The sequence below is a fragment of the Ascochyta rabiei genome, chromosome 7 (genome assembly GCF_004011695.2).
Source record: "Ascochyta rabiei chromosome 7, complete sequence".
Lineage (NCBI taxonomy): Eukaryota > Fungi > Ascomycota > Dothideomycetes > Pleosporales > Didymellaceae > Ascochyta > Ascochyta rabiei.
Window position 1 is genome coordinate 1,628,455 of NC_082411.1, and position 24,594 is coordinate 1,653,048.

General features: G+C 45.2%; 1 protein-coding gene across 1 annotated transcript, besides 18 other annotated features; it reads right to left on the reverse strand.

Moving 5' to 3' along the window:
- Window positions 1-6,808: part of a mobile genetic element that runs on past the window's edge.
- Window positions 1-13,930: part of a mobile genetic element that runs on past the window's edge.
- Window positions 2,448-2,830: a mobile genetic element.
- Window positions 2,457-2,719: a mobile genetic element.
- Window positions 4,002-4,252: a mobile genetic element.
- Window positions 4,005-4,249: a mobile genetic element.
- Window positions 4,005-4,252: a mobile genetic element.
- Window positions 4,041-4,252: a mobile genetic element.
- Window positions 6,811-13,930: a mobile genetic element.
- EKO05_0005099 (uncharacterized protein) lies at window positions 12,610-12,846 on the reverse strand (the record flags this gene model as incomplete). Its single annotated transcript, XM_038945743.1, has 1 exon — window positions 12,610-12,846. One exon carries the CDS (start codon window positions 12,844-12,846, stop codon window positions 12,610-12,612), a length of 237 nt encoding a protein of 78 aa, XP_038799644.1.
- Window positions 12,686-12,812: a tandem repeat.
- Window positions 12,820-12,866: a tandem repeat.
- Window positions 13,678-13,930: a long terminal repeat.
- Window positions 13,931-13,935: a direct repeat.
- Window positions 13,935-14,315: a mobile genetic element.
- Window positions 14,293-16,168: a mobile genetic element.
- Window positions 15,149-15,426: a mobile genetic element.
- Window positions 15,149-15,429: a mobile genetic element.
- A 1,513-nt stretch (window positions 16,169-17,681) lies between the features above and the next one.
- Window positions 17,682-17,723: a mobile genetic element.
- Window positions 17,724-24,594: the final 6,871 nt, after the last annotated feature.

The following is a 24,594-nucleotide window of genomic DNA, read 5'->3' on the forward strand; positions in this document are numbered from 1 at the left end:
CTTAAATAGATTTTCCTTTGTTGTTCTGGAATGTGTCCTTATGGGTTATTATAGGTTATTAGGGTCCCACAGGTGGCTAACTAAGTTCTTTAGAATCGAACCGCACTATACAAGCATTTCCCGGCCCTAAGCCTACCACACCACCACTACTAAGCCCTTTCTCTGTTAAGGCCACACGCAACTATAGATTTAAACGTAGTTAGTAACAATATAGCCTATAATAGCGTCTAGTCTGTTTGGCTTTGCGTTTAGTGCATTTGCGGCTTCGCTTCTAGTTAATTCGAGCATTGTGGCAGGGTCGGTTGTGTTCATGCCCAGCTTACCAAGGACAATCGCGACCTGTACAAGTCCTGGCAGCTGGAGACAGCTTCTAGTGACAAGGAACAGGTTATGCGCTGCTTCAGGTGCTTCTCTGCTAACCAAGAGTGCATTGCTGTATATATTTTTATCCTTTAGACTAACTATAATCTATTATAGGTTGTAATAACTGACTTTAACAGCTCTACAAGGACTATAACAACCAGCTTAGTAAGATCTGCATCATCCTCTGTAATTTGGAAGATGGCGTCCTCGACATGGAGGCCCCTGAGGTCGATGGCGTGCGTCCTTTGCGCCCCATAACTGTTCCTAAGAAGAAGGCGGCCAAGTATGACCTTATGTTGCACTCTTAGTCTATTTTGCAGGCCCATTCCTAGTAAGTCGTCCCTTGGTGTCGTTTTGGTCCATTATGACTTATTATGGGTAGTTTGTACACCCCTTACGCTGCTTATCTCTACCTGCACTCCGGTGCCATTGGTAGGGATGAGGATCCTCAATCTGAGTTTCGCCCTAATCAACGCCAACGCAGCAAGAAGTCTGTGTTAGCCCGGGCTAAGGTCGGTAAGCGCGCCCTTAAGAACACTATTACTAAGAAGCTAGCTAAGAAGGTTAATACCCCTTGTAAGAAGGTATGTATACTTCCTCTGTTCCCTAATAGACTATTCTAACCCCTTATAGGCCAGGGTCCGCAAGCACGTCCCTAACCATGCTGGCGAGTTCAAGAGGCTTGGCGACGCCCTGACTGCTCAGATGGCCGTGCTCTTAAGTAAGAAGGCGGCTTCTTCTAGCGCTAAGAAGACGGCTGCGACCAAGAAGATTAAGGCGCTTCAGAAGAAGCTGGATAACCATAATGCGGCTAGAAGGGAGTAAGGGTGCTGCATCATGGTCTATTATAGACCATTATGACACTAACAATACCATAACTATAAACAATTTCTATAGTTAGATTTCCCTTAGAAATCCTGGACATACCTAAGCCTTTAGCTTAAATTTAATAGAGTACTTACTTTTATAAAATGTTTTCTTCTTATAATGTTAGAATTCCCTTAACCTTATAAGATTCCTATAGAGGTGTTATGGATGGCATAGGTTCCTTATGGTCTATTATGGACCTTTACCTAGGCTTGCAAGGTAGGCTAAGGTGGTCCTGGAGTTTAACGCCGTTAAACACCCTAAAAACCCTGTAGGAAAACTGGTGAAGGTACGTTGTCTCCTTAGGATCCTCTTATTGCCTTTGCTTATCCCTCTTCTTTTTAGAGGGTCGCCCTTAACGCTTAGTAGTCTCTTTCCCCTTAGGATTTCTCTTAGGCTTAATGCCTTTAGATTTCTAAAATTGTTAAAGTACGTTACTAGAGATATTTTGGCCAGGCTCCTATAAGTTTTCTTCTTCTCTATAGCCAGTCCATTTCACTAAATACTCCTACTAATTGTTGTCTCCTTTGCGCCTATCTAGAATCATGTCCATATTGTAAACATCATCGCCGTATTCGCGCAATGTGTCTACAATCGGAGTCTCTAGGTGTGGAATGAGACCCCTTGGATCATATAGTTCTAGTAAGGACGTATGGAAGACCGGATGTACGCTCTGTAGGCCTGGAAGATTGACTTTAAATGCTGTTAGGCCATATTAGTCCACTATGTGGCCTGGTCCTAAGTATTTCCAGTCTAGCTTTTTCTTAGGCCTTGTTGATCTCATATGCCGATTTGAAACTATGACTTAATCCCCTATTTTGAACATATGCGGCAAGCGTTTCTTGTCTACGTATGACTTTTAGTACTTATTTGCAGCAATAATTTTCCTCTTACACTCCTGTTGTAAAGCGATAACCTTTGTGGCTACTTGTTGCCTTAGGGGTGATTCCCCGCTCCCGTAAGGCATACTGGGCTAGTTGGGACTAACAGGGTCTATGCTGTGGTATGCTCTAAACGGTGTAGTACCTGTGGTTGCATGTATGCTATTGTTATACGCAAACTCCGCAACTGATATCTATAGGCTCTAATTGTCTTATTCTAGGTAACAGTAGCACCTTAGGTATTGTTTAAGTGTCTGGTTCTGTCTTTTGGTTTGTCTATCCGTTTGTGGGTGGTAAGCGGACGTTAACACCCTTCTTGAATTTAAGTAGTGTTAGAAAGTATCCCAGTGCTTAGCTGACATAAGTGGTCCTCTATCTAAAATTATTGTTTTAGGGACACCATGTAAGCGTATTACTTCTCTTATCCAGGATTGGGCTAGGTCCGTTCCATCCCAATCTGCCCTGGCTGGAATGTAGTGAGACATTTTGGTAAGTCTGCATACTACTACTAAGATAGCGTTATATACCTGATTGTTTAGGCAGCTAGGGGGTAACTCTGTAATAAAATCCATTGTTACGCTCTCCCAGGCTGCGTTTAGAGGAGTTAGAGGTGCTAGAAGACTATATGGTTTGTGACGTACTAGCGTTACCTTCTTGCATACTAAACAGTTATTACAATAGTCTTCTACATCCTTCCTTATCCCCTTCCACTTGTAGCGTTGTTAAAGCTTCTCTAGTGTCTTCTTGACCTTGAAGTGTCCTGCGAGTGGATCGTCATGGCACTCTTGGAGAGCCTTAGACTTCTCTTCTGGAGTGGTTAAGTGCTTTAAGGCCTTGTTGCCTGTAGCAAGTTGTTCTAGGTTATTATAGTCCGTTTCAGTGTCGTATCTATCAGAGGTTGCATCTAAGTCTGGTTTAACTATAGATTCTTCCTTATGGTTGTGCGGATCCCTAGTTGCAGTACTTTCCTTTGCTTGGAACTTCTGGAGGGCTTTAACAATTTCTGATTGTTCTTTAGACCTTAGAGATGCTTGTGTTGTAACAGCTGACATAAGGAAGTTGTTCTTTCCTTTAGAGGAGAACAAATCTTAAAGAGGCTAGACAAAAGCTTCGTTGTACTTCAGTAAAGGTTTCTCTGTCTCTGCCTTATAATCTGGTCGCCTTAAGGGTCCATCTGCGGGATTAGTAGTCCCTGGTCGGTAGGTAAGGGTGAAATCAAACCGAGTCAAGGCCAGATAGGACTAAACCTGGCAATAGTTAAGAGTCTTAGTTTCTATAAACTACTTTAGGTTCTTATAGTCTGTAAGGATTTCAAAGTGTATACCTTTAAGGTAGTAACACTAGTGCTCTAAACTCTTAACAATTGCGAGCAGTTCCTTGTTATAAGTATCGTAATTGTATTCTGCTTAGATCAATTTACAAGAAAAGAAACTAATAGGCCTCTATTAACCTGTTCCGGATCCTTCTGGCACATACTGGCTCAAAATGCCTAAGATTGCGCCTCCTAACGCGTCTACCTCCACTCTTGTTTTCTAACAAGGATTAAAGTGGGAGAGTATAGGAACTTGGGTGAACACGTCCTTGAGTTTCTGGAAGGCGGATCTGCCTTTTTCTCCGATGTCCATTTTCTGGCCTTCCTCTCTTCTTATTGCCGGACCCCCCCTGGCAGATCCTGGGGTCTTATAGGTCATTTCGGTCAATAGTAAGGCTAATTTAGAGAAACTATAGATAAATTGTTAATAGTAATTTATAAAACTAATAAACACTTGAATATCGCGGACTGTTTGTGGTTGTGGCCATTCCTGGATCGTTTTCACCCGTTCTGGGTTAATACTGACCCCTTCAGGGCTGATTACGTATCTAAGGTACTCTGTGCGTTAAGTGTGCTACTTACACTTGCTAAGTTTGATGTATAACTTGGACTCGCGCAGTCTTTGTAGTACATCCTTCACATGCTGTATGTGATCTTCTTTTGTGCCCGAATCGATCAGGATATCGTCTAAATAGACGATGCAACATATGTCGACTAGTCCTGTAAGAGCATGGTTAATATATGCTTGAAACTGGGCAGGGGCGTTAGTTAGGCTAAAAGGCATGACAGTATACTTATAGTGTCCGTATCTGGTACAGAAAGCAGTCTTCTACTTATCTCCCTCTGCAATACGAATCCTATAGTAGGCCTCTCTTACATCAAGCTTAGTAAAATACTTCGCCTAAGAGAGCCTCTCTAGTGACTCCGTAATTAGGGGTAGTAGGTGTCGGTTCTTAACCGTGACCTTATTAAGGCCCTAATAGTCAACACAAAGTCTCAGGCTGCTATCTTTCTTCTTAATAAAGAGTATAGGTGCCCCTGCTAAATACTTTAACTAACGTATCTATCCTCTTGCCATATACTCCTAAAGATAGTTTTAAAGTATCTCTAGCTTAGTTACTAAGAGGTTGTATAATAGTTAGTAAGGTGGAACACTATCAGGTGTCAGAGTTATAGACAGATCGTGGTGGCCATGCTCTAGGAGACTCTTAGAGTCCTCCTCTAAGCCTACATCTGCAAACTCTGCATATTCTGGAGGTAAATGACCTATAGTGTCATCTTCTAACCCTCTATAGCCTACGAAGTTAACAAGGCACGCATAGACGTCCGTATTAGGTTCTCTTATGCTGCTCTTAAACTGCTCAGCGTCTTCTGTAGCCACCTTTGTGAACGGGACAAACCTGTTGTCCTTGTTCCTCTAAAAGAGCATACGTCTGGTAGCGTAGCTAATCCTTAGATGAAACATATCAATCTAGGAAAGACCTAAGTACACTAAGTATCTTCAAAGGTCTGTTACTACAAATGGTACTTAATAGGTCTCTTTATGACCACGTGAATCAGTAATAGTTATATCCACCGTCGTGGTACCATACACTGTCAATCTACCCCCATCCACGCCTTCAGCCAGCAGCTTAGGCAGGGGGTCTACTTAGAGATCATGTTCCTTTGCTAGCGTAGCTAACATCAAGTTCAGCTGGGAACCTCTATTGATTATGGCCTCTATAGGCTTAGAGGATCAAACTGTGCATTGCACAGTTAACAACCAAAAGGGATGGGGGTAAAGGGCTTCCCTTAATTTCCCTAGGTCCCTTATTTCCTAGTTTAACGTGATGTGGGCGGAAAGGTATAGGATTAGTCTTTCCGCCCTTTCCCTTTTCCCGAATTAGTGTTCAAGCCTTCCTTTGATTCTGCAGTAGTTTCTTTCTGGTTGGCTGTATCACCCTTGTCCTTCAGAGGGCTTCAGCACTTAGCTGCAGTGTGACCGAACTTTCTGCAATTATAACAGGTCCGACCCTTACCTTTGTCTTAGGTACCGGCGGTTCTGTGTGCAGACGGTCCGTTATGGCCCCTATTGGCCCATTTCTGTTTCTTTAGGGGTTTTTCTGCTTCCCCCGCCTCATCACTCTTGTTTCTAGCCTTTAGTGGCCACCTCTTTGCAGGAGTAGCCTTTGCCTCCTTGTCTGGATTTTTTCTGCAGTAGATAACGTTGGCATGTTCTTCTACTATTAGAAGAGTGTTGCGTCTGTCGACTGGGAGTAGGAACAGGTCTCTCTAAATGTCTTCGCGCAGAGACGAGATGTACTCCATTACTTGAAGCTCTAGAGTTTGGGCTGAGCCTAGTTCCTCCCATAAGGGTCGAAGGGCATCTAGCAGATCCGTAGGTGACTAGTTTAGCTTTTACTGGATTCGCTTAAGAGTCTTATAGGCTTGCTGTTTCCGTTCTAACAGCGTTCCTAGGGCGTTTAACATAACAGTTTTCAGTATCTCCTAGGTTGGTTGCCAGGATGGAGAACTGGTCTATTCTGTTATGCAATGGGATTTCTATAGAGTCTTTAGTGGCTCAGAAAGGTACATTGCCCCAAAATCCACCTTTTAGTTCTCCTTTGTGAAGTTAATTAGAGAACGTAGGAAATACGATTTGCAGTCGCGTTCCTAGCAGTTGTATTCTGCTCTTGACTTCTTGTTGTATCTTTAGGGTGGATCTGGCTTTAGAAGGTTGGCTGATGGGCCTGAGGATGTTGTTGCGAGGGTCCTTAGTAGAGTTGAAGTTGGAGGGAGGACTGACGTGTCTCCCGACTCGTACTTGGCCCTTAGTTAACAGAGTTAATCAATCTCGCTTTTCTTCTAGGCGTTTCTTAGCCATAGGCGGAGGTCTTCTAGTTCCTGGTCTATTAGAGACAATAGTGTATTGTTCTGGACTATTATAGGTGTTTGTGTCCTAGGAGGGTTTGCTAGATGCCCTCCTAGTCTCTGCTAGGTTGCTCTATCTTTAACTAGTCCGGCGTTTTCTGCGACGTCCCTTTCTACTAAGGAAGGTAGGCTTTGGATGCGAGCGGTAGCAGTGTCTTCCTCGACAATGAGTCCGGAGGGTACCAGTGTACCTGAGGGTTGACCGCTTTCAGACCGACCTGCACGTTGGCTCCGTTGTCTAGTCTGCATTTTGATAACGTGTAGTGGGGAGCGATTCAAATGTCAGGATCTCTTTTCAGAGGGGTGGCACGTTATTGAGCATTTGAAGATAGAGTGTGTATTTGCAGGTTATAGATAGACAAATTGCTGCTGAAAGGATCAGAGCAATTCACGTAGGCTATATAGTTACGCCACCCCTGCTACGCAATCAGACCCTTGGCTCCTCATGCGGAACAAGCGGAAGGAGTGGGCCTGACACTGTCACAGTTATGAGCCTGGCTTCCTGAGCACAGTAGATCTCCCTGCGCACTCAGCAACGAGCTTGTTAGACATTGCTTAACCGCTCTAATTTTGCCTAATCATCTTTTTTATCCTAACTCCACAACCGCCACTATAGGCGAGCTAGTCAACTACAATGCTTAAGCTCTTTTAGGTATCCTAACAGGACCCTATCAACTCAAATCAAGGTCTGATTAGCCTAATTGGTTTATTTAACTTATGTGGCACGCCAAGCTTTGTAACGTATGGGATTTGGTGGATCTAGACGCTAAAGACGCCCTAGGAATGCACGATGGAGCCCCTAGGCTACCTATCATAGGCTCCGCCCCCACCCGACCGCCGGCTCAATCGACCCGAGCCCAGAGCGTCCAACCCGACAAGCCTCCTGCAGGCCCAACGATCCTTAAGACCTACAACTAAGAGCTCCTTAGGTACAAAATAAGAGCGAGCAAGTGGGCAGCTAAGGCTAAGCGCCTTCAGAAGCTCTAGAACTGGGTTAATACCACAGTAAGCCCAGCGATCCTGTCACTAGTAATAGTGAAGCTTGTTACCTAAAACACTATAACGCTACAATCGCTTGTACGAGCCCTAAAGGAGGAGCTCGCTCTAACAGATATAAGCACCAAAAACCAGGTTAGAGCGGAGTACAGGCAGCACCTGGGAGCTGCCAGGCAAGGCTGAGCCGCTCTACAGGATTAGTATTAGAAATAGTTATACCTGTATATGCGAGCCAAGTTATATAAGCTCTCTAAGGTTACTAGGGAGCTTGCTGTATAAGACTTCTTAGATGCCTTAAGCCACTAGATCGCCCCAGAGTGGGCCCGCACAATAAGCTAAAGGATCATCTAGGACAGTATCCTAGGGCTCGAAACGCTTAATCTAGACTAGGTTTTAAGGGTCTTTAGTAGGTTAATGCATAAGCATACCATAAGATCAGGTAAAGATAACCTAGGTGTTTTCGCGACCTTTGGTACCTGCTTAGACGCTCCATCTGGCCAAAATAACACGGGCGGGAGCTCTGGGAACAACGCCAGCAGCTCCTTAGGATACGTCTGCCCTTGTAAATAAAAAGGCAAGACCCACAAATAGAAGCCTACTAATTGCTGTTTCCTTAAAACTGCTGTTAGAGGGAGCTCCTTACTACCTGTTCAGATAAGCAAAAAGAACAAGCAAGAGACTCGCTAGAGGCTTAGATACCAAGAGCACAAGGAAACCTAAAAGGCAATAGAGCGGCTCAGATAGACTGCAAACGCTCTATTAGCTATTACTTCAGCCGCCACTAGCTAAACCAAGAAAGTGGAGTTTCCCAGCAACGTCTAAGCAGCTCTAATTAATCCAAAATTAATAACAAATCTAGTAGAGAACGTGGGATCTGGGGTATACAACCTTATGGATTTCAACGCTTATCTATTAATAGATAGTACTATTTTAGACAATAGAGCTGCTACGCACCTAGTTAACAGCGCCAATTGGCTGGTACCTGGATCTTTCCGCCCCGCTGGGCCCACCGACACAGTGGAAGCAGGTACCCAGGCGCTCCCCATATCCGGACGAGGAGCTTGCTTGTTTAAGAACACTCTGCACAGAAAGCGCAGCCCATACACTAAGGACCTGCTCCTTTAGAACATTGTAGTTATAGAAGGATTCTATGTTAACATAATCTCAGAAGCTTGCCTCTAAGAGAAAGGAGTCTGGTACCTAGGTCTAGACAGCTCTCTTCGTGTGGGATACATTAAAGATCTTAATAGGAGCGTTGTATGTGCTACTCTTAAGCGCGCTTATAACCTCACTTTCCTTAAATACAAGCCACTTTCTCTCTATCCTCCCATCCTTAACGCAGTAACAACAAAGCAATCCTATAAATCTTACCCACGCAGCTCGCCTAAACAGCTGTGGCACGCCTAAGCTGGTCATCTAGGCCTAGAGGCTCTTCAAGCGCTGGTAACAAAGGCGCGCGGCGTGCGTATCAACGGGACGCTCCAAAAAGATTGTAAGATTTGCTTAACAACCTACGCCAAGCAAGTAATATTACAGAGAAAGAGAGAGAGACCAGCACAACCGTTTTAGAGAGTTAGCTGGGACCTGTTTAATATGCTGTTAGGCAGGGGAGGCGAATTATAGACGCTTGTGATCAAGGAGTACTATAGTAGGAAGCTCTTTGTGTTTACTTTACAAGGTAAAATGCAACTAGAGATCTTATAGGTCCTTACGAACTTTATAAGCTAGGTACGTACCTAGTACAAGCTCCAAATCTGCAAAATCAGCTAAGACAATGACACAGTAACACTTCTGTAGAAAGGGAGCTCAGCATATAAGCGCTGGGCGCTTAATTAGGGAATAGATATAGATCCCTCTCCTCTATACACACACAAGCCGAATAGAGGAGCAGAAAGAGCTAGTTAAGAGATAATCACAAAATCTATCAAGATGAGGAGCGGAGCAAATCTACCCCAGAAGCTCTGGCCAGAGATTGTTGTAGCGGCGGCATGGCTCTATAACATAAGCCTATCGCACGCACACAAGCTACAGAGCCCAAATAAGGAGCTTAATCTCTAGTTTACTCAGTATTTCTGATAGTATAAGCTAGAGCAGGTGAAGGTAGCAACAGCAGATCTAAGACCCGATTGGAGCGGGATTTACGCCTACAGCTGCCAAGCCTACCCCTTAAACAAGGAACAAGCAGCTGGGCGTAATTAGAGGGGCTTTAAAGTCACTCTAAGGGGGCATATCAGCTACCTTGTAGGGTACCAAGTATCTAACATCTATCGGATATAGGTCCCTATAATTAACCAGGTTATAACAACGCGCAACGTAACCTTTAACAAGAAGCTCTTTTATAATAGAGTAGATGAATCTACTGCTATAAGCGCTAAAGAAGCAGAGGCAGTAGTAGAAATCCTCTATGAACCTGGCGAGATTACAAACGCAGGAGAAGCAATCAAGCTCCCCAACAGAGACCTGACGCTTAGCGAGTCCTCTAAGCATCAGCTCAGGGGTGACACTTGGGAGCAATCTCAATTGCTAGATGGCTAGTCTAGTAACAAAGGAGCTCCTGAGACAGAGACTGTACGCGCGGCAAGCTTAGCCAGCAAGCCGCTAGAGATCCGTGCAGAACGACACTAAGAAACAGGCCTCCTATCCCCCAACCCAACGCCTAAGCCAGAGCCACTGGCCTTAGGCAGGGAAGCTCCTGAAGAGGAGAATCTAACTAACGGCTCACGGGAAGTGCACTTACCTAATTAGGAAGGGAGCGCGCCAGTAGATAATGAGGATCTTAAGGAAGAAGATCCACCAAGACCTGCATTACTGATTGTTCTGATACCTTCTTGAAGGACAACAGGAGCAGATAAGGCAGTAACAAGACGCTCGTATCAACAGAGAGTCTGGGGTCCAGCCACAAGGCGGAGCCGCCAGATAGATGACCGCGAGCGCAATAAACCTGCTAATAATTATAAGGATAGAGTAGGACAGTACTTAGTAATAAGCTCTATAAGAAAGCACAGGTACTTCTAGCTTATCTACCTACTGTTTAAACATGCAAACAAATATGGCATAAGTAGAAGAGAGCTTGTTACCATCCACGTGGTGCTCGCGGCGTCTGTCTTAAAGAAGGAAAAAATCCCTTCAGAGCAGCGCACGCACCGTGACGAGCTCCCACCTTTGCCAAAGAAATAGAAGGATCTCGCCTACTACCTACTAGGAGCTCTATTTTGTTAGGCTTGTAAGAAAGAGATAGCCACACTTATAGAAAAGAGAACCTAGAAAGAAATAGACCAAGCGAGCGCCTTAGCTAGGCCTCTGCCGCTTAAATAGGTCTTTACATATAAGCTAGATTAAGATAGTTACTTTCTTAAATATAAGGCAAGGATCTGTGTACGCGGAGATCTACAGGCTAAGGATTTAATTGTCTCAACCTACGCCACAACGCTCGCCTCTAGGTCTTTTTGCACCATAGTGGCAATAGCTGCCTAGTTTAACCTGGAGCTCCATCAGTATGACGTCGCAGGCGCGTTTCTCAACGCGAGCCGCCAGGACCAACCCTAAGTGCTCTGCGAGCTGCCAGATAGCTTTATAAAACCTAAGAAGGTAGTCCTACTTCTACAGGCTCTATATAGGTTACGTGATTCGCCAGTTCTATAGTACAAAGAGCTCTCAGCCACTCTCTAGAAGCTCGGCCTAATTGCGTTAAAAGAGGAACCTTGCTTGTTCTATAACGCTGAACGCCGGATAGTGCTACTGTTCTATGTAGACGATATTCTGCTAGCCTATCACAAGGACAATTAAGCTGCTGCAAAGCATCTTATAAGCTTATTAATAGCCAAATACCAGATAGAAGACTATAGAGCTGCTGAATAGTTTCTAGGAGTGCGTATTATCCGCGACAGAACTGCCAGAACTATTACACTCGCGCACGACGCCTATATTGACAAGCTCGCTACCAAATTTAGAGTAGTAGAGAAGGGATCCTTCCTAACAGTCCCCTTCCTGATAGAAGAGCTACTTAAGCATAACAGGCAAGCTTTAAAGCAAGAAGTTAAAGCGTTTTAAGAGCGGGTGGGATCTATCCTCTACACAGCAATTATGATCTGACCAGATGTAGCGTATGCCGCCTCTCAGCTGTCCTATCATCTTACAAATCTGGGAGCTGCTTACTTTAAGGCAGCAGCTCAGGTTATGGCTTACCTCTATTGAACGAAGCACCTAGGGATACAGTAAGTACGGAGCTCACTAAGGCAGCCAATTGCTCATCTGTAGGGACGCGTCATTTGCTAACAATTGGGAGACCAGACGCTCCTCTCAGGGGTATATTGTGCAGCTCTTTGGTAGTCTAATTATCTAGAAAGCAGCACGTTAATTAACAGTGACGACTTCAACTACTAAAGCTGAGTTGTTAGCGTTAGAGCATGTGGCTAAGGAAGCAGCAGCTCTTAAACGGTTTCTACACGAACTTTAGCTAGACTTAGGGGTGCTGTAGGAGATTTTCTGCGACAACTAACAAACAATCTAATTAGTAGTAGAAGAGAGCAAGCAGCTTACTACTTGGCTGCGCTATATAGATATCCAGAATATATAGTTAAAACAAGAGTACGCCAGGGGAAATCTCCAGGTAACGTACCTCAAAACGAGCGAGATACCAGCCAACAGTCTCACAAAAGCGCTCCCCAGACAGGCTCACGAGCGCTTTGTCTTACACCTGAACCTGTTTAGCATTAATTATATAGAAAAAGAGCAGGTTAAGGGAGAGGCAGAAGATTGTGGTATTGCTGGGGAGGACAACCCCCTCCCTAAATAGGCAAAAGAGCACCTGTAACTACCGGTAGCAGCTCTTTTAAGCGCTTAACTAACAGCTATAGGGCTTAGTAAATTCTTTAAACTATGTATAGGGAGGACAGCCCCCTCCCTATAGGTATCCAGCAGCTCTAAAACCTGACCCGACTAAGGAGGGTACTCAGAAGAAGTACCCATCCTTGATCAGGCCCTTCACCACGCAGAGAGCGCAGCGCAGATTAGTTGCCTGCTACAAGCTTGTTAGCTAATAAAAAACAACAAGTTATAATTGCTTACAGAAGTTGTTACTCCACCTAAGTAAACAAGCTTATTAACCAGCTTAATCCTAAAGGGCTTAAGGCGGATATTGCTAAACGAGCTGTTAGACTACTATTCACAAGCGCTATTTAAACAAAACCTACAGGAGGCAGCACGAATACCCTTAGGCGCAACGCCAGCAGCGCCTTCCCTGCCTACCAACACGATTGACGCACACAGGCACTGAACTGTTCACCATAAGCGCGTCGACGCAGCGCTCGCAGGGAATGATCCTGCGAGCGCCCTGCGACGGGTCGCGAGCTGGTGGGGGGGCGCGGGCAGCGCGCGAGGTGGCGGCAGCGGCAGCGAGGCTGCATAGGCGGCGGCGGTAAGGGCGGCGGCAGCGGCAGTAGCAGCAGCAGCAGCAGAAGGAGCAGCCGAAGCCGCAGGCGCAGGCTTAGGCGCGGTCGTGGTTGTGGTCGTGGTCATGGTCGTGGTTGTGGGTGTGGGCACGGGCGCGGCAGAGCCGCTGGCGGCACGGGCAGCAGCTCAGGCGGCGGTAGCAGCGGCGGTGCGCGCAAGGTGCTTAAATTTAGGTTCTCTCTATAGGCTAAAGTTAGCAAAACCTCCAAAAAGAGCTAGTAAAACAAGGCCAGGAAGCTTGAACAGACGCTGTCTAAAAAAGCCTTTAAGGCTATAGAAAGCGCTAAAGCTAATAAAACTACTTAAAAGAGCTGGTAAACAAAGACAGGAAGCTCGAATAGACGCTCCCCTAAGCCATTACAACTACAGAGGAAACACAAACCTAGCAAAACAACAAAGAAGCATGTAGGGTAGGTCTAAGGAGCGCGAAACCAGCAATTGGTATACTTACGGCTATGTTAATAGAGATAGTTAAAGAAACAGAGAAAAACAAGCGGGTGAGCTGGTTATATAGATCTCCAAAACGCCTAGTAAAAGTGAGAGTGAATGCGACTTTCTCTAGGCAGCACAACGTTACTGGCTTAACAGCAAATAGACAATTACTGGTCTATACTATCCCTTTCATCTAATAAGGTTTGTAAGAAACAAGCATAGGAAAGGATACTCAGCAGCTCAGTAACAAGAAATCTGCAGCTGAACGAGCGTCTGCCACCTACTTCAGCCGCTTGGCAGAACAATTAGAGTCAGCAACAGGTTACGATCAAACTAAGACCACTAGAGAGCATTAAAACTACTAACCACAAGCTTAGAAATCTGGTTTAAGAATTTAAGAGCCTGATTACCTACGCAGCAGCTCTTAGAAGACAGGCGATCCTGGCTGGGATCACCTGGGGGGTGTGTCGCGCAGCCGAGCCTGTAGATGACTAATAGGGTGCTCCCCTATCTAATCAAGCTTGCGGATTATTGTTAAGTGGCTCCTTTCTCCACAATTAACCACCAAGCTCCTGAGGGTTGCCTACAAAGCTTGAGTAAGCAAGATCACGTAATAACCAAATTTCCTTTATACTTAAGCAACACGTTACACATCAAATATATAGACACTGATTAAATTAATCAATCACCTAAGTATAGTCCTCCAAGCTCTGTCACACTTACTAACTTTAATAGTTAACGCTCTTAATTAGCTCACTAAAGGCGCAGAGCTAATGGCGTATTTACTAGTTTTAGTGCGCAACTAGGTTACTAACCTTTAGATAGCTAATAAGGCTGCTACACAACATAAATCACACAAAAGAAAGCAATTATAGTAAGAAGGGACTTTAACCTTTGTAGAGGGAGTGCAGCTAACTACTCTTAAGGAGTTTAAGGCCTGTAGTAATGGGAAGAAGGCAAAGAAGAGGTTGCGTGTTAATAGGAGCACTTAGTCTTTAAGGCGCTGTAGCACATGTAGCAAGACAGGACATAATGCACAAACATGTAGTAAAGATGCGTAGAGTACTGTAGATTAGTGCAATATACTATAACGTACCCTACAGGCGAGCCGCTCAACGGGCGAGCCGCTCACTTTTGCCAAGCCCCTACCAAACTCCACCCTATTATGGCCCAAAATAACCTAGTTTAGTGCTGCAAAGTGCAGTATGGCCTGTAATACTATTTAGAAACTACTTCTACCTCTTTCTGACACGTTCGCGCGTTATGTCCTGTCTGATTGCACTGTCCACAGCGTCTTTGGGAGGGCTCACCTCCTTCAGCGCGCACCTGCTTCTTTGCCTTCTTCCCATCACTACGCGCCCCAAACTCCTTTAGAGTTATTAATTGCAGGCCATCCTTAACTGTTAAGGTTCCTTCTGCCTAAACTTGCTTTCTTTTGTGTGATTTTTGTTGTGTAGCTGCCTTATTAGCAGCTTAAAGCTCAGCAATCTCCTGTTGTGCTAACACTAGCTTGTGCGCAATTATAGCTGCCCCCTTTAAGACCTTCTTAAACGCTTTAACTATAGAGGTAGGCAAGCTATCTATATACCTCTGAATCCTTGTCTTCACAAGCGTTAATTGCAACCCTAGTTTAAGGGTGTTGCTTGGGGTTTGCGACTGCCAGAGCTCGTTGTTGACGGGTAGTGGTGGTGATGGCGTGCGCAGCTTCACATCAAGGCTGCTTATGACCCGGTCTGGGTCAAATAGGACCAATCCAGCACCTCAGAACCCTCCCTAGATGTTCTTAGAAGTAATTGCAGCATTATAGGCGCGTATAAAGCATGGCAGGAACTCTGTCTTTATAATGTAGTTAATCTAGTTATATATAAGTATTTTGGCTTAGCGCCTATACGCCTTCTTTAAAGCAGCAAAACAACCTACATTAAGGGGCTATATAAGGTGTAATAAGTAAGGAGGCAAACAGAGAGCAATAATCTTGTTATCCTTGCAGTATTGCTGGAATTTAAGAGAGTTGTGGCTCTTATAACTATTAATAATAAGCAAACAGTAGGTGCTAATAGTACGCTCCTTTGTATGCCTGTTAAAGTGCTTCAACCAGTTAAGACCAAGCTTGTTGGTAGTCCAGCTGTTATTAGAGACTCCAATAACCCAGTCGTAAGGCAGATCCTCTTCTTTGTACCAGGCAGAGAGGTAGTAGTAGGCTTTAAAGATAAGGAAGGCTAGAATAGCCTATCCTTTGGCATTGATGCTTACTATAGCCGTAGCCCACTCTTGGTTGCCTGGCTAGATAGCCTTTGGCCGACCCTGTCGTTCTAAAGCTGTAACAACTGCTCCTGGGGAGATCTGGCCTATTATGAAGCCTGTCTTGTTAAAGTTGTACGTGTCTTTATCCTAGATGCTATACTTAGCTTTAATATTAGCTACCAGGCCAAACCAGCCCTGTAGAACCTTAGAATCCTTACAGAGGGCTCTCTTATAGTTGTACTTGCGATTAAACTTGACTTTAAGCTCTAGGTATTGCTTAACAAACGTACTAGGCCAGTTTACGCTAATAGGGCCTAGATTGCGCTTAGCGCGCAAAGAATTGGCTATAGTAGCTATATCTAAGAGCTAAAGAGAAAATCCTTGCGTATCTAGCTTAAGAACATGCTTAATAATCACCTCCTCCTTATTGTTGTCTAGCTTCTGTAAGTTAGCTATAGAATCTGCGTGTGAAGGTTGTCCTATGTATTGGTTGCTTAGTGTCTTTTAAGGGACCCTGTAGATAGCTGCAGCGCGTTGCTAAGAGAGATTTGCGTCTTGTTTAAGAGTCTAGAGCGCAAGCTGTATCTAAGCTTCCTTTAACGCGTCTAAATGGTGTTGTTAAGAAGACATTAGTGTAGGAGGAGAAGTTTGGTAGGGGCTTGGCAAAAGTGAGCGGCTCGCCTGTTGAGCGGCTTGCCTGTAGGGTATGTTATAGTATAATATATTGTTGTTATATGCTGTAATATTGCAAAGTAGTTGTAGTGTTGGTGTGGTCTTGGCAAAAGTAAGCAGCTTTTATGTTTTAGAATAAACCGGATGTAAGCCCGTGCGCCACCCAGCATCAACACCACGCCAAATTATCACCAAATCACTCAATTTTGGAGCCAGATTGATCAGAAAAAATGCTAGAATTTCGTAGCACGTTCTTAAACAACATCTTGACATTCTATTAGCCTGCTAGGGTAGCCTGTAATAGTTTTGTTGATCTTTTTAGGGTTAAGACCCGCCCACACCTAGTAGAAACGTGAAATCCCTCTAGTTTTAAAGCGACAAGTACGCCTATAAAACCTCTCCTTTAGTAGAGATACCTAAGTCTCTATAATTAATAGATCTAGAGACTTTAAGCATCCTAAAATGTAGTTCTAGCCATGCTGGTATATGTAATTAAGTGTCTTTTTAGATATATAAGCACTATCCAAGTCTATGTACAATAACTACTCTCTACTACAGTAAAGTAACTTAGTGTGTAACACTAGTAAAATCTTCTTAATAAACACCTTGCTTGTTATTTTGCTATTACTGTAAGACGTCTTATATAGCATATACTATACAAAGTTGTATCTAAGCACACAGAAGAGATAGAACTTTCTCTCCTTTGCTACCTCTTCTAGCTCTTGCTTCCAGTGCTTATTATACTGCACATTCTCTAGCTTATTTCTTTCACCCTTACCTCTTCTCCTCTTAATCTTACGCTTGTGTTATAGGCTAGTTTTCTAATGTAACTTATTACACTATAAGACACTCTTCTAGTGTTTACTATAAGGACGCACTTAAAGCTGGGTATTACACTACTTACAACACTTACGCTAACAATAAGGAGGATAATCATCCTCCTAAGCTGTAATATGCTTAGTAATAGGAGCAATCTCCTGCACTCTACGCTATATTATGATGCGTGAATAGGCCTCTTTCCTACCTTATAGAATAACCCCAGCCTTAACCTGTATGTCCTGCCAAGTCTCTGCTTTCTTTTTAAACTAGCAGTAATCTAGATAGTTAACTATTGCGTGTGCGTTAGCTCTGGTAAGCTGTCGTGGTGTACCCTATGCATCTGAGTGGTCGCTGTGATGGAGTGTACGTGGCTCCTTAGACTAAGCAACCTTATAAGCAGTTAAGTAAGGGATATTAAGGGCAGCTTTAATATCTTTAAAAGAGCAAGGTATGTGGTGTACGTCGCAGAAGTGTAGAATACCCAGGATTGCACTGCGCTGAGGTGTGTGGAGGTGCTGTTGGGACGCCTCATCAGACACGTACACCAGCGGCGGGGTGTTAAAGTGCTAATAAAAACGTCTCCTAGCCCTCTTAACTATCTCAGGCATTTAGGGCAAGAAAATTAGGAACAAAACGCGTTGATTTAGGCCTGTAGAGGCCTTGTAGATTCATTAATTTCGTGGTGTTGATGCCGGGCGGCGCACGGGCTTACATCCGGTTTATTCGGAAACATGAAAGAGCGGTTCGCTTGAGCGGCTCGCTTGTGGAGTACGTTACGGCTGTTTATGGGGTAAGCTAGCCTGATTAAGCTAGCGTATCCGGTCAGGCCGCACTACCAACATGAACAATTCCTTGTCTTCAGCCCTAGACTTATTCAAGGTTGTTGTATGCCAACTACTGAAACGGTTCGCACATGGTTGGATCTATTAATGCGATGCAATCGATTGTGGTTGTTTATAGAGCAAGCTATCGCATCCGGTCGGACCGTACTGGCGTAACGGAACAAAAATTATATCTTTGGGCTAGGGAGCCCCTTGTGGTGCGGTGTGCATAATTGCGGACGTCTCCTTCTAACTGTACTAAGAACATTTGGTTGTTAGTCCAGACATGGTAGATAGAAACAATACTTTGTCTTCAGCCCTAAGCTTGATTAAGGTGTGTATGCTAACCACTAAAACACAAAAGCTAAGGTGTCTAATCAACCACAGCGTTTCGAAGATGATTGGATGCAAGTAAGCGATTCAATCGATTGCGACGGTCTTGCAGCCCTAGTAGACATACTCGATCGCTTGAAAAAGGACGCTGAGCAGAAACTATCCATTAAGAAAGCTACGCAAGCAAGCGCGGAGCCCGATTGGGAGCCTACACACAAAGGTAGCGCTAATCAAGGGATACGAAGGTCTCACCGCATTGCGTCCGCTCCTCGGTTTGCTTCAGCAGGCTCGCTTTTTGTCACTGAACACGATACGGAGTCTGAATCTAGTAATGAAGATGACATACCGTCAACAATGCTCCATGAGGCAAGCCCTAACGAGCACACAACAATAATCGCTGCTTCAGGGATTTTGTCTGATGATCTGGAATTGTTTCCCGTCCACTACGAAGACCAAGCTCCGATAGAGGAGCTTTATGGGACTGAAATGCCGCGAGAGAGCCAACCCATAGAGCAAATGCCACCCTCCCCGAGGCTCTATACACCAAGGCCTGTCGTTGACAGGCAAGATCAGCGTACAGAAGTACAGCCAATGCAAGATATTGATGGAGCGTCCAACGCTCAGGACCATACCGATACTCAGTATCAGGCAGCACATGATCTAGACTTCATGGAACGACCCGAATCCCTACATCATAGTTTGGTCAATCATCCACATCTGGACGCAACGATTTCGCCCTTCGATGATTTCAATTTCGGAGACGCTGTCATGCCTGACTTCCCCTCACCACAGTTCTTCAATGACGCATTTGAAGACTATCGTTTGAGCTCTCTACATCATGAGTCGCAAACAGATGTCGAAGAGGCTACGGCATATCTCGACGAACAATATTTGATTAATCAGGATCACACGGAAGATTTTCGCGATGACCCTATAGTTCAAGGCTATGTGGATCTTGCTTGTCGTTCGAGCTTTCGCCTTCCGCACGAACCTGTAGAAGATGCAGATCACCTTGACGCTCTGGAGCTCCTCTTACCTTTGGTGGAAGAGAGGCCTCTTACATCAAGACTCATCCATGGCCTAATCTACATGTTACTTCCCGGTCCACTTCGCATCTTTGAAGTCTGTTTATTCGATCCGGAGCCGTTACCAGAAGAAAACCTAGTCGAGGATTTCGTAGCCATCATACGCCGGAATGAAAAGGCTTTACCTCTATTAGTGCTAGGAGTCGAGATTAGCAAGACGTTATATATTCTTGATAGCGAAACAGTGGATCTACCGTCTCTTGGGACTTCGTGGCTAATGGGCCCTGAATGGAGGACGGAACATATTGATGTATGACGCCCATCCACCCGATTCCTTACACTGACTAACCTTCTTCAGCCTCGATGCATTGAGCCAGATGTAGAAAGCACTCTGCTCTCGGTATGGATAGCAGAGGCTTACTTCCAGTATAGGCCGCTCCAGAACGTCCCGTCCTCTCGTGATTTACGCCTGCGTTTTCTAGGGGAGTTGCTAGCGCCCTATCAACGCGATTCTGTCCTTGAGAAGTGTGGCATCCCTAGTAAGCATACAGGGTCCCAACATGTGGACACTCGGTGTAAATTGGCACGCTTAGGGACGCAAGTACAAACTCATGAGATCTTCGTACCAAAACTAGAGAACTTCGAGCCTGAAGCGCTACGGAAAGCACTTCTCCAGAAGCCTTCCGAGATCAATCGCGGACGTTGTCTGAGGATTCTGCAGTGTGTGGACGAAATCGGATCTTCTCACATTCTTGAATCACTCAAATTAGCCTGTGCTAGGAAAGACGAAGACCAAATATATCAAGCTGTAGAGCAACCCCTCTTCGAGAAACTGTTTCACATCCACATTTACTTGGATAAGCAGGAGAGTCAAAGCCATCTTCTGGTTGCCAGAGAACGATATATCAAATATTGTTACTTTGAGACATATCTGCGTGCCGTCAAAGCGCTGCAGGAGGAGAAGCGCAATAGCTACCGGGAGAGGCGAAGGGTCTCAGCTCGAAAGCGGAGGGCCACTTTCAAGCAGGTCATCTCTGAGGAACTGCCTCCTACGCCACATACGCAAGAAATCCATCAAGTTTACGAAAATCTCAGCCCGTCAGGAAGAAAACGGCGGGCTCTAGACATGGTCAAAGATGAGATCGCTAGCAAAGTTGAAAAGGTATACAGGGGTAGTAAAAGGCGCATTCGACGCAATATTAATAAGTATATTAACCAAGGGAGGATACTGCACCATATTCTGCAAGGCAGGAGATCCTTAGACCCAGGTCTGCTCGTTCTGTTTCCAAGCTTTGGGGCCAATCCGCCCTCTCTGGGCATGGATGAATTCGGATTAGAGCTTCAGGAGCTTGAGGAAAAGACTCTTAGTAAGCCCATTGAGATGAAAGAGTAAGATGCACTTCACTGTGTGCGAACTCCTGCTGATATTGGTGAACAGTATAGATGAATTGAGGCTGGTGGAGGCAGCTTGGTTTGGCGAGGCGTTGCAGGCTAGAACAGGGTTGCTAGAACAGGTACCAAAGACTGTCTTTGATCTCATCTCGAATAGCCTTACCCATGATCTAGATCTCCAGGAGCGTGATGTAGATAGCTTCAGGGATAGACCACTTCATTTCTTTACGTAGCAGGATGCACTCGGAGTAGCTTGCCGTATTACCGGAAGCCATCACGCTAACCAAAGGCATCAGTTAAGTAGTTTCTCTTCTTATATATTTCTCTCACCCTCGATTTTGACACTTGCTCTTGCCTACCCAGTACAATCATCTCTTGTACATTTTCGCCACCAAACCATTGCCTAGACTGCAAAATGAAGACTAAGCCCTGGAGCCATGCGATTGAAAAGGATATGTGGTCCTGCTTAGGTGCTATCAGCATTGACCGCCTGAATATGCTTGTGTTTTGGGAAAGTTCGTGGCTTTCATCACATGAGTACCATGCACTCCGTCAGGATGGACACCAGGGGTGGCTCGTACACGCTCAAGGCGAAGACCAGCTACTCATTGCCTGGGAGCCTACGGTGGAAAGGAAGTCAGCCCAGCCCTCTCCTCACGATCTCCTCTACGAACCTGCCATAGAGGTCCGAAAGAACCGGCCTGGTCTGCTTGGATATGTTGCGGCTAAGGCCTTGCTTGTCTCTCCAAACGCAGGTAGTCGTCGCCTCGCTTTTCTGGCCTATTGGAAAGTTGCACCAATGTCAAAGGGCCTCTTTTTTTTATTTACAGCAAGCTTTTTCCAGCCATCGAGGCTACATTGTACACGAGGAGCCGGGCAGAGTTTGGATACAATGGGAACCTACGTGGGTGTTTTACGAAGATCTGAACGAAAGCAAGAAAAAGCAGCTCCTACAGGTATCCTACAATCCCGAAGCAATTTTGCGTTGCTTTCACAAGGCAGTCGTTCACTATTCTACGCGCTTAGCAGTTGAGAAGCGGGTCACATAGAGCGTATTAGGTTACATGGTGTATGATAATCTATGCTTCAGTCCTAATGCAACTCCTGTATCGCTGCTTCGTTGCTGGCCCCATTCTAAAATGCGCAATGCCGAAGATGCGGTCTGTGTTTTTCCGTGACATTCACCGTCGTTAGTTCGGTTTAATATCGTCAGCTTGACATAGTATCGCTACCCAGCTTTTCAGGAGGATCGTCTTGTTATCCCACACTCCTTGGCTGTGTGCCCACTGCTACCCCAAAAAGATGCAAGCTGGTAGGTCTTCCCTGATGTCAATACTTCTACCAAAGCTTACGGAAATAGCTTTTACCTCTTCTAACAAACGAATATAATATGAAAGAGATGATATCAAAACGGTCAGTAATCCCTGTGCGTGATAGCAATTCGTGACCTGAAGCTCGCAGGACGCAGTCGACGCTCTTGAGAACATATTCAATAATAATCTTGAATCTCGAGCCCCAGACTCCAAGTTCGCAGTCATCTACGAGCGATTAAAAGCCAATGAAGCGCTCTGGGTAATTTTAAATCATACGTTCTGTGATTCGAGCTCTACTGATTGTCTTAGGCCGACTACGAGCCAGGAAAGGAGTATCGGCCTATCGCACGCCTGAATATGAGCAGGTCAAAGCAGTACAGCCAAAAAGCTGAAGTTTATTACTACTTATTGAGATTGAAGTGTGCAGGCGCAAGCAATGACTTCTGGATCGTTGCATTGCAGTCCTACATCAAGAAAACTTGGCATCGACGCCTCCGCTATGTACACCCTGGCGGTTGCATGCAGAAAACCCTGGCAACATGTTTCTTCCACGCAATGTATCTGCAGAAAGACCGTCGGTACATTGTAAGAGAAGTTAGTGGCATTGGAAGTTGCAAAGACTATGTAACTCTTAAGCTGCAATAGATAGCGGACCATACAGGTAGTATCTCCCCTTCACATATAGTGTTCTCGCTATTGCGTAACATTATACATCAAAGTACCTAATCAGTACTCGGAGATACTGAGCCAAACAGCATTTTGTGCACGAATTTTCCAGTGATCACCAGCGGAGATATACCGTCGGGCAGCTCTACGTAGTTACAAAAGCCTCTGTTGCTATTGCCGCGATAGCGCAATCTACGCCAGACACTGCCAGCTCCAGTTTCGGGTAGGCCAGCAAAACAGATACCATAAGAGTCTATCCTGTGTGATTTGCTCCCTTTCTTATCTTTGTAAATGGTCTTGTGAATCTCGGTACTTGCCTCTGAGAGAAGGTCGATATGAGCTTGCAGAATCGTGCCTTTGACGACGATAATGTTGACCTTTGAGCCGAGTCCACTTCTAGAGGATCCTTTGGCATCTTTCAACACTTGAAGTGCGACATTGGTCAAGCCAATGCCGGTTCCGGCGTCATACGACGTTCTCATGAGGTTTTCGTAGTTATGGACCGCGAAATCAAGGGGAACAGGTTCCATGTACCGTGGAAGCAGATCTCTCGCTTTCTGACTTATCATTTCCTTCAAAGCTTCATTAGAAGACCCCTGTGCCAAAACGTAATCAGTATAGGCATCCTCGATCGTCCTGGTCATCTCTTCAGTTGCGCTTCTTCTATACTGGCTTGCGCACAGCTCCTGTAAGGGCATCTCGGTGTTTCGATCGCGAACATTGCTTTCGGCCTGAATCAGGTTGAACCGGTTGCCCTCGCGCGTTTGCTGAAATGCAGTCTGCCAGTCCGACCTTTCGGGGTGCAAGCTGCCGGTTTGCACTAAATATTCGATCCACAATTGGAACCCTTCGTGCAATGTCTTAATGATAGTAATCTTTAAGAAAGCTTCTGTTTCTCTAGTTGGGTAACGGAGTGGCCGATTTGGAAAAATAACACTGGCGCTTCTCGGCTTGACGCGATCGAAGATAAATTTCAAGAGAACCAGGAGATCGAATTGTAATTTCCAGTAGTCTGGTAGATCCTCGTGTAAGAATATCTGGAAGGCTCTTTCTGTCACTTGTGCCTGGAATTCTCCATTGTTAACCAAGTCACTCAGGGAGTTGTTTGTGTGCTTTTGGGCTGTGGCTGAAAGCTGGGTGCGCAATGGTACATCACCAATAAGTTCTGCTTCCATCGAAAATAGTTTAGAGCCAATACACCCCATCCTTGGGAATAGGGACGGGAGACGAATGGCTTTTTGCAAGAAGGGCGTCACAACAATTCTCAGGCCTTTTCAGCTAGGACATGACCCACATGGTACATCGATGACTTATACCTCAAAAAGTCGCGCACGAAAATCAAATATCCGATGACCCGTGGCCTCACATTAGCTTTCCAATGCACAATTAAGCGTATCATACAAGAGAGGTTGTACTATCTACTGTTGAATGCAAACGCAGTCTAAACAGCTCTTCTCTAATATTTTAGGACATTTAGGATGCATGTTAAATTTGCTTGGGCTCTGGTCCCAATTGTACTGGTTGGTGTGTACCTTCCAACTGTGAGTCCGCATGTTTTTGTCGGCGAGCCTGCACCCTTTCAATGGGACCTCCGAGTGGAAAAGTTGATCATGCCACTGAATGGCGACCCAAACTACCAGGGCCCGGAATGGGGTCAGCAATCCTTTCCATGCAAAGGCCACCATGTAACTTCGCCTCGCACAGAGCCTCAGACAACCTGGCATGTTGGGAGAAGGGTCACGTTCCAGTACGTTAGCTTGAACTCAAATGCTCATTAGAAATGGCTCATAGCTTATCCATAGGATTTACGATTCGACCAACACCACTGGCGCTAGCATGCACGATCCTGGTGCGGCCCATTCAGGGGGCTCTTGCCAGGCATCATTCTCCTACGATGATGGAGAAACTTGGATTGTTATTCAGAGTTGGGAAGGAAACTGCCTGCGTGTACGAAAGGGCCAAGAAGGACAGCTTACAAATTCCTACGATATCGATCAAAATTATTCCTTTGATATTCCCGATTCCCTCCCAGGCGCAGACACAGTTATCTTAGCATGGTAGGATCAAGCCTCCTGTTACAATGCACGACTGACTCAG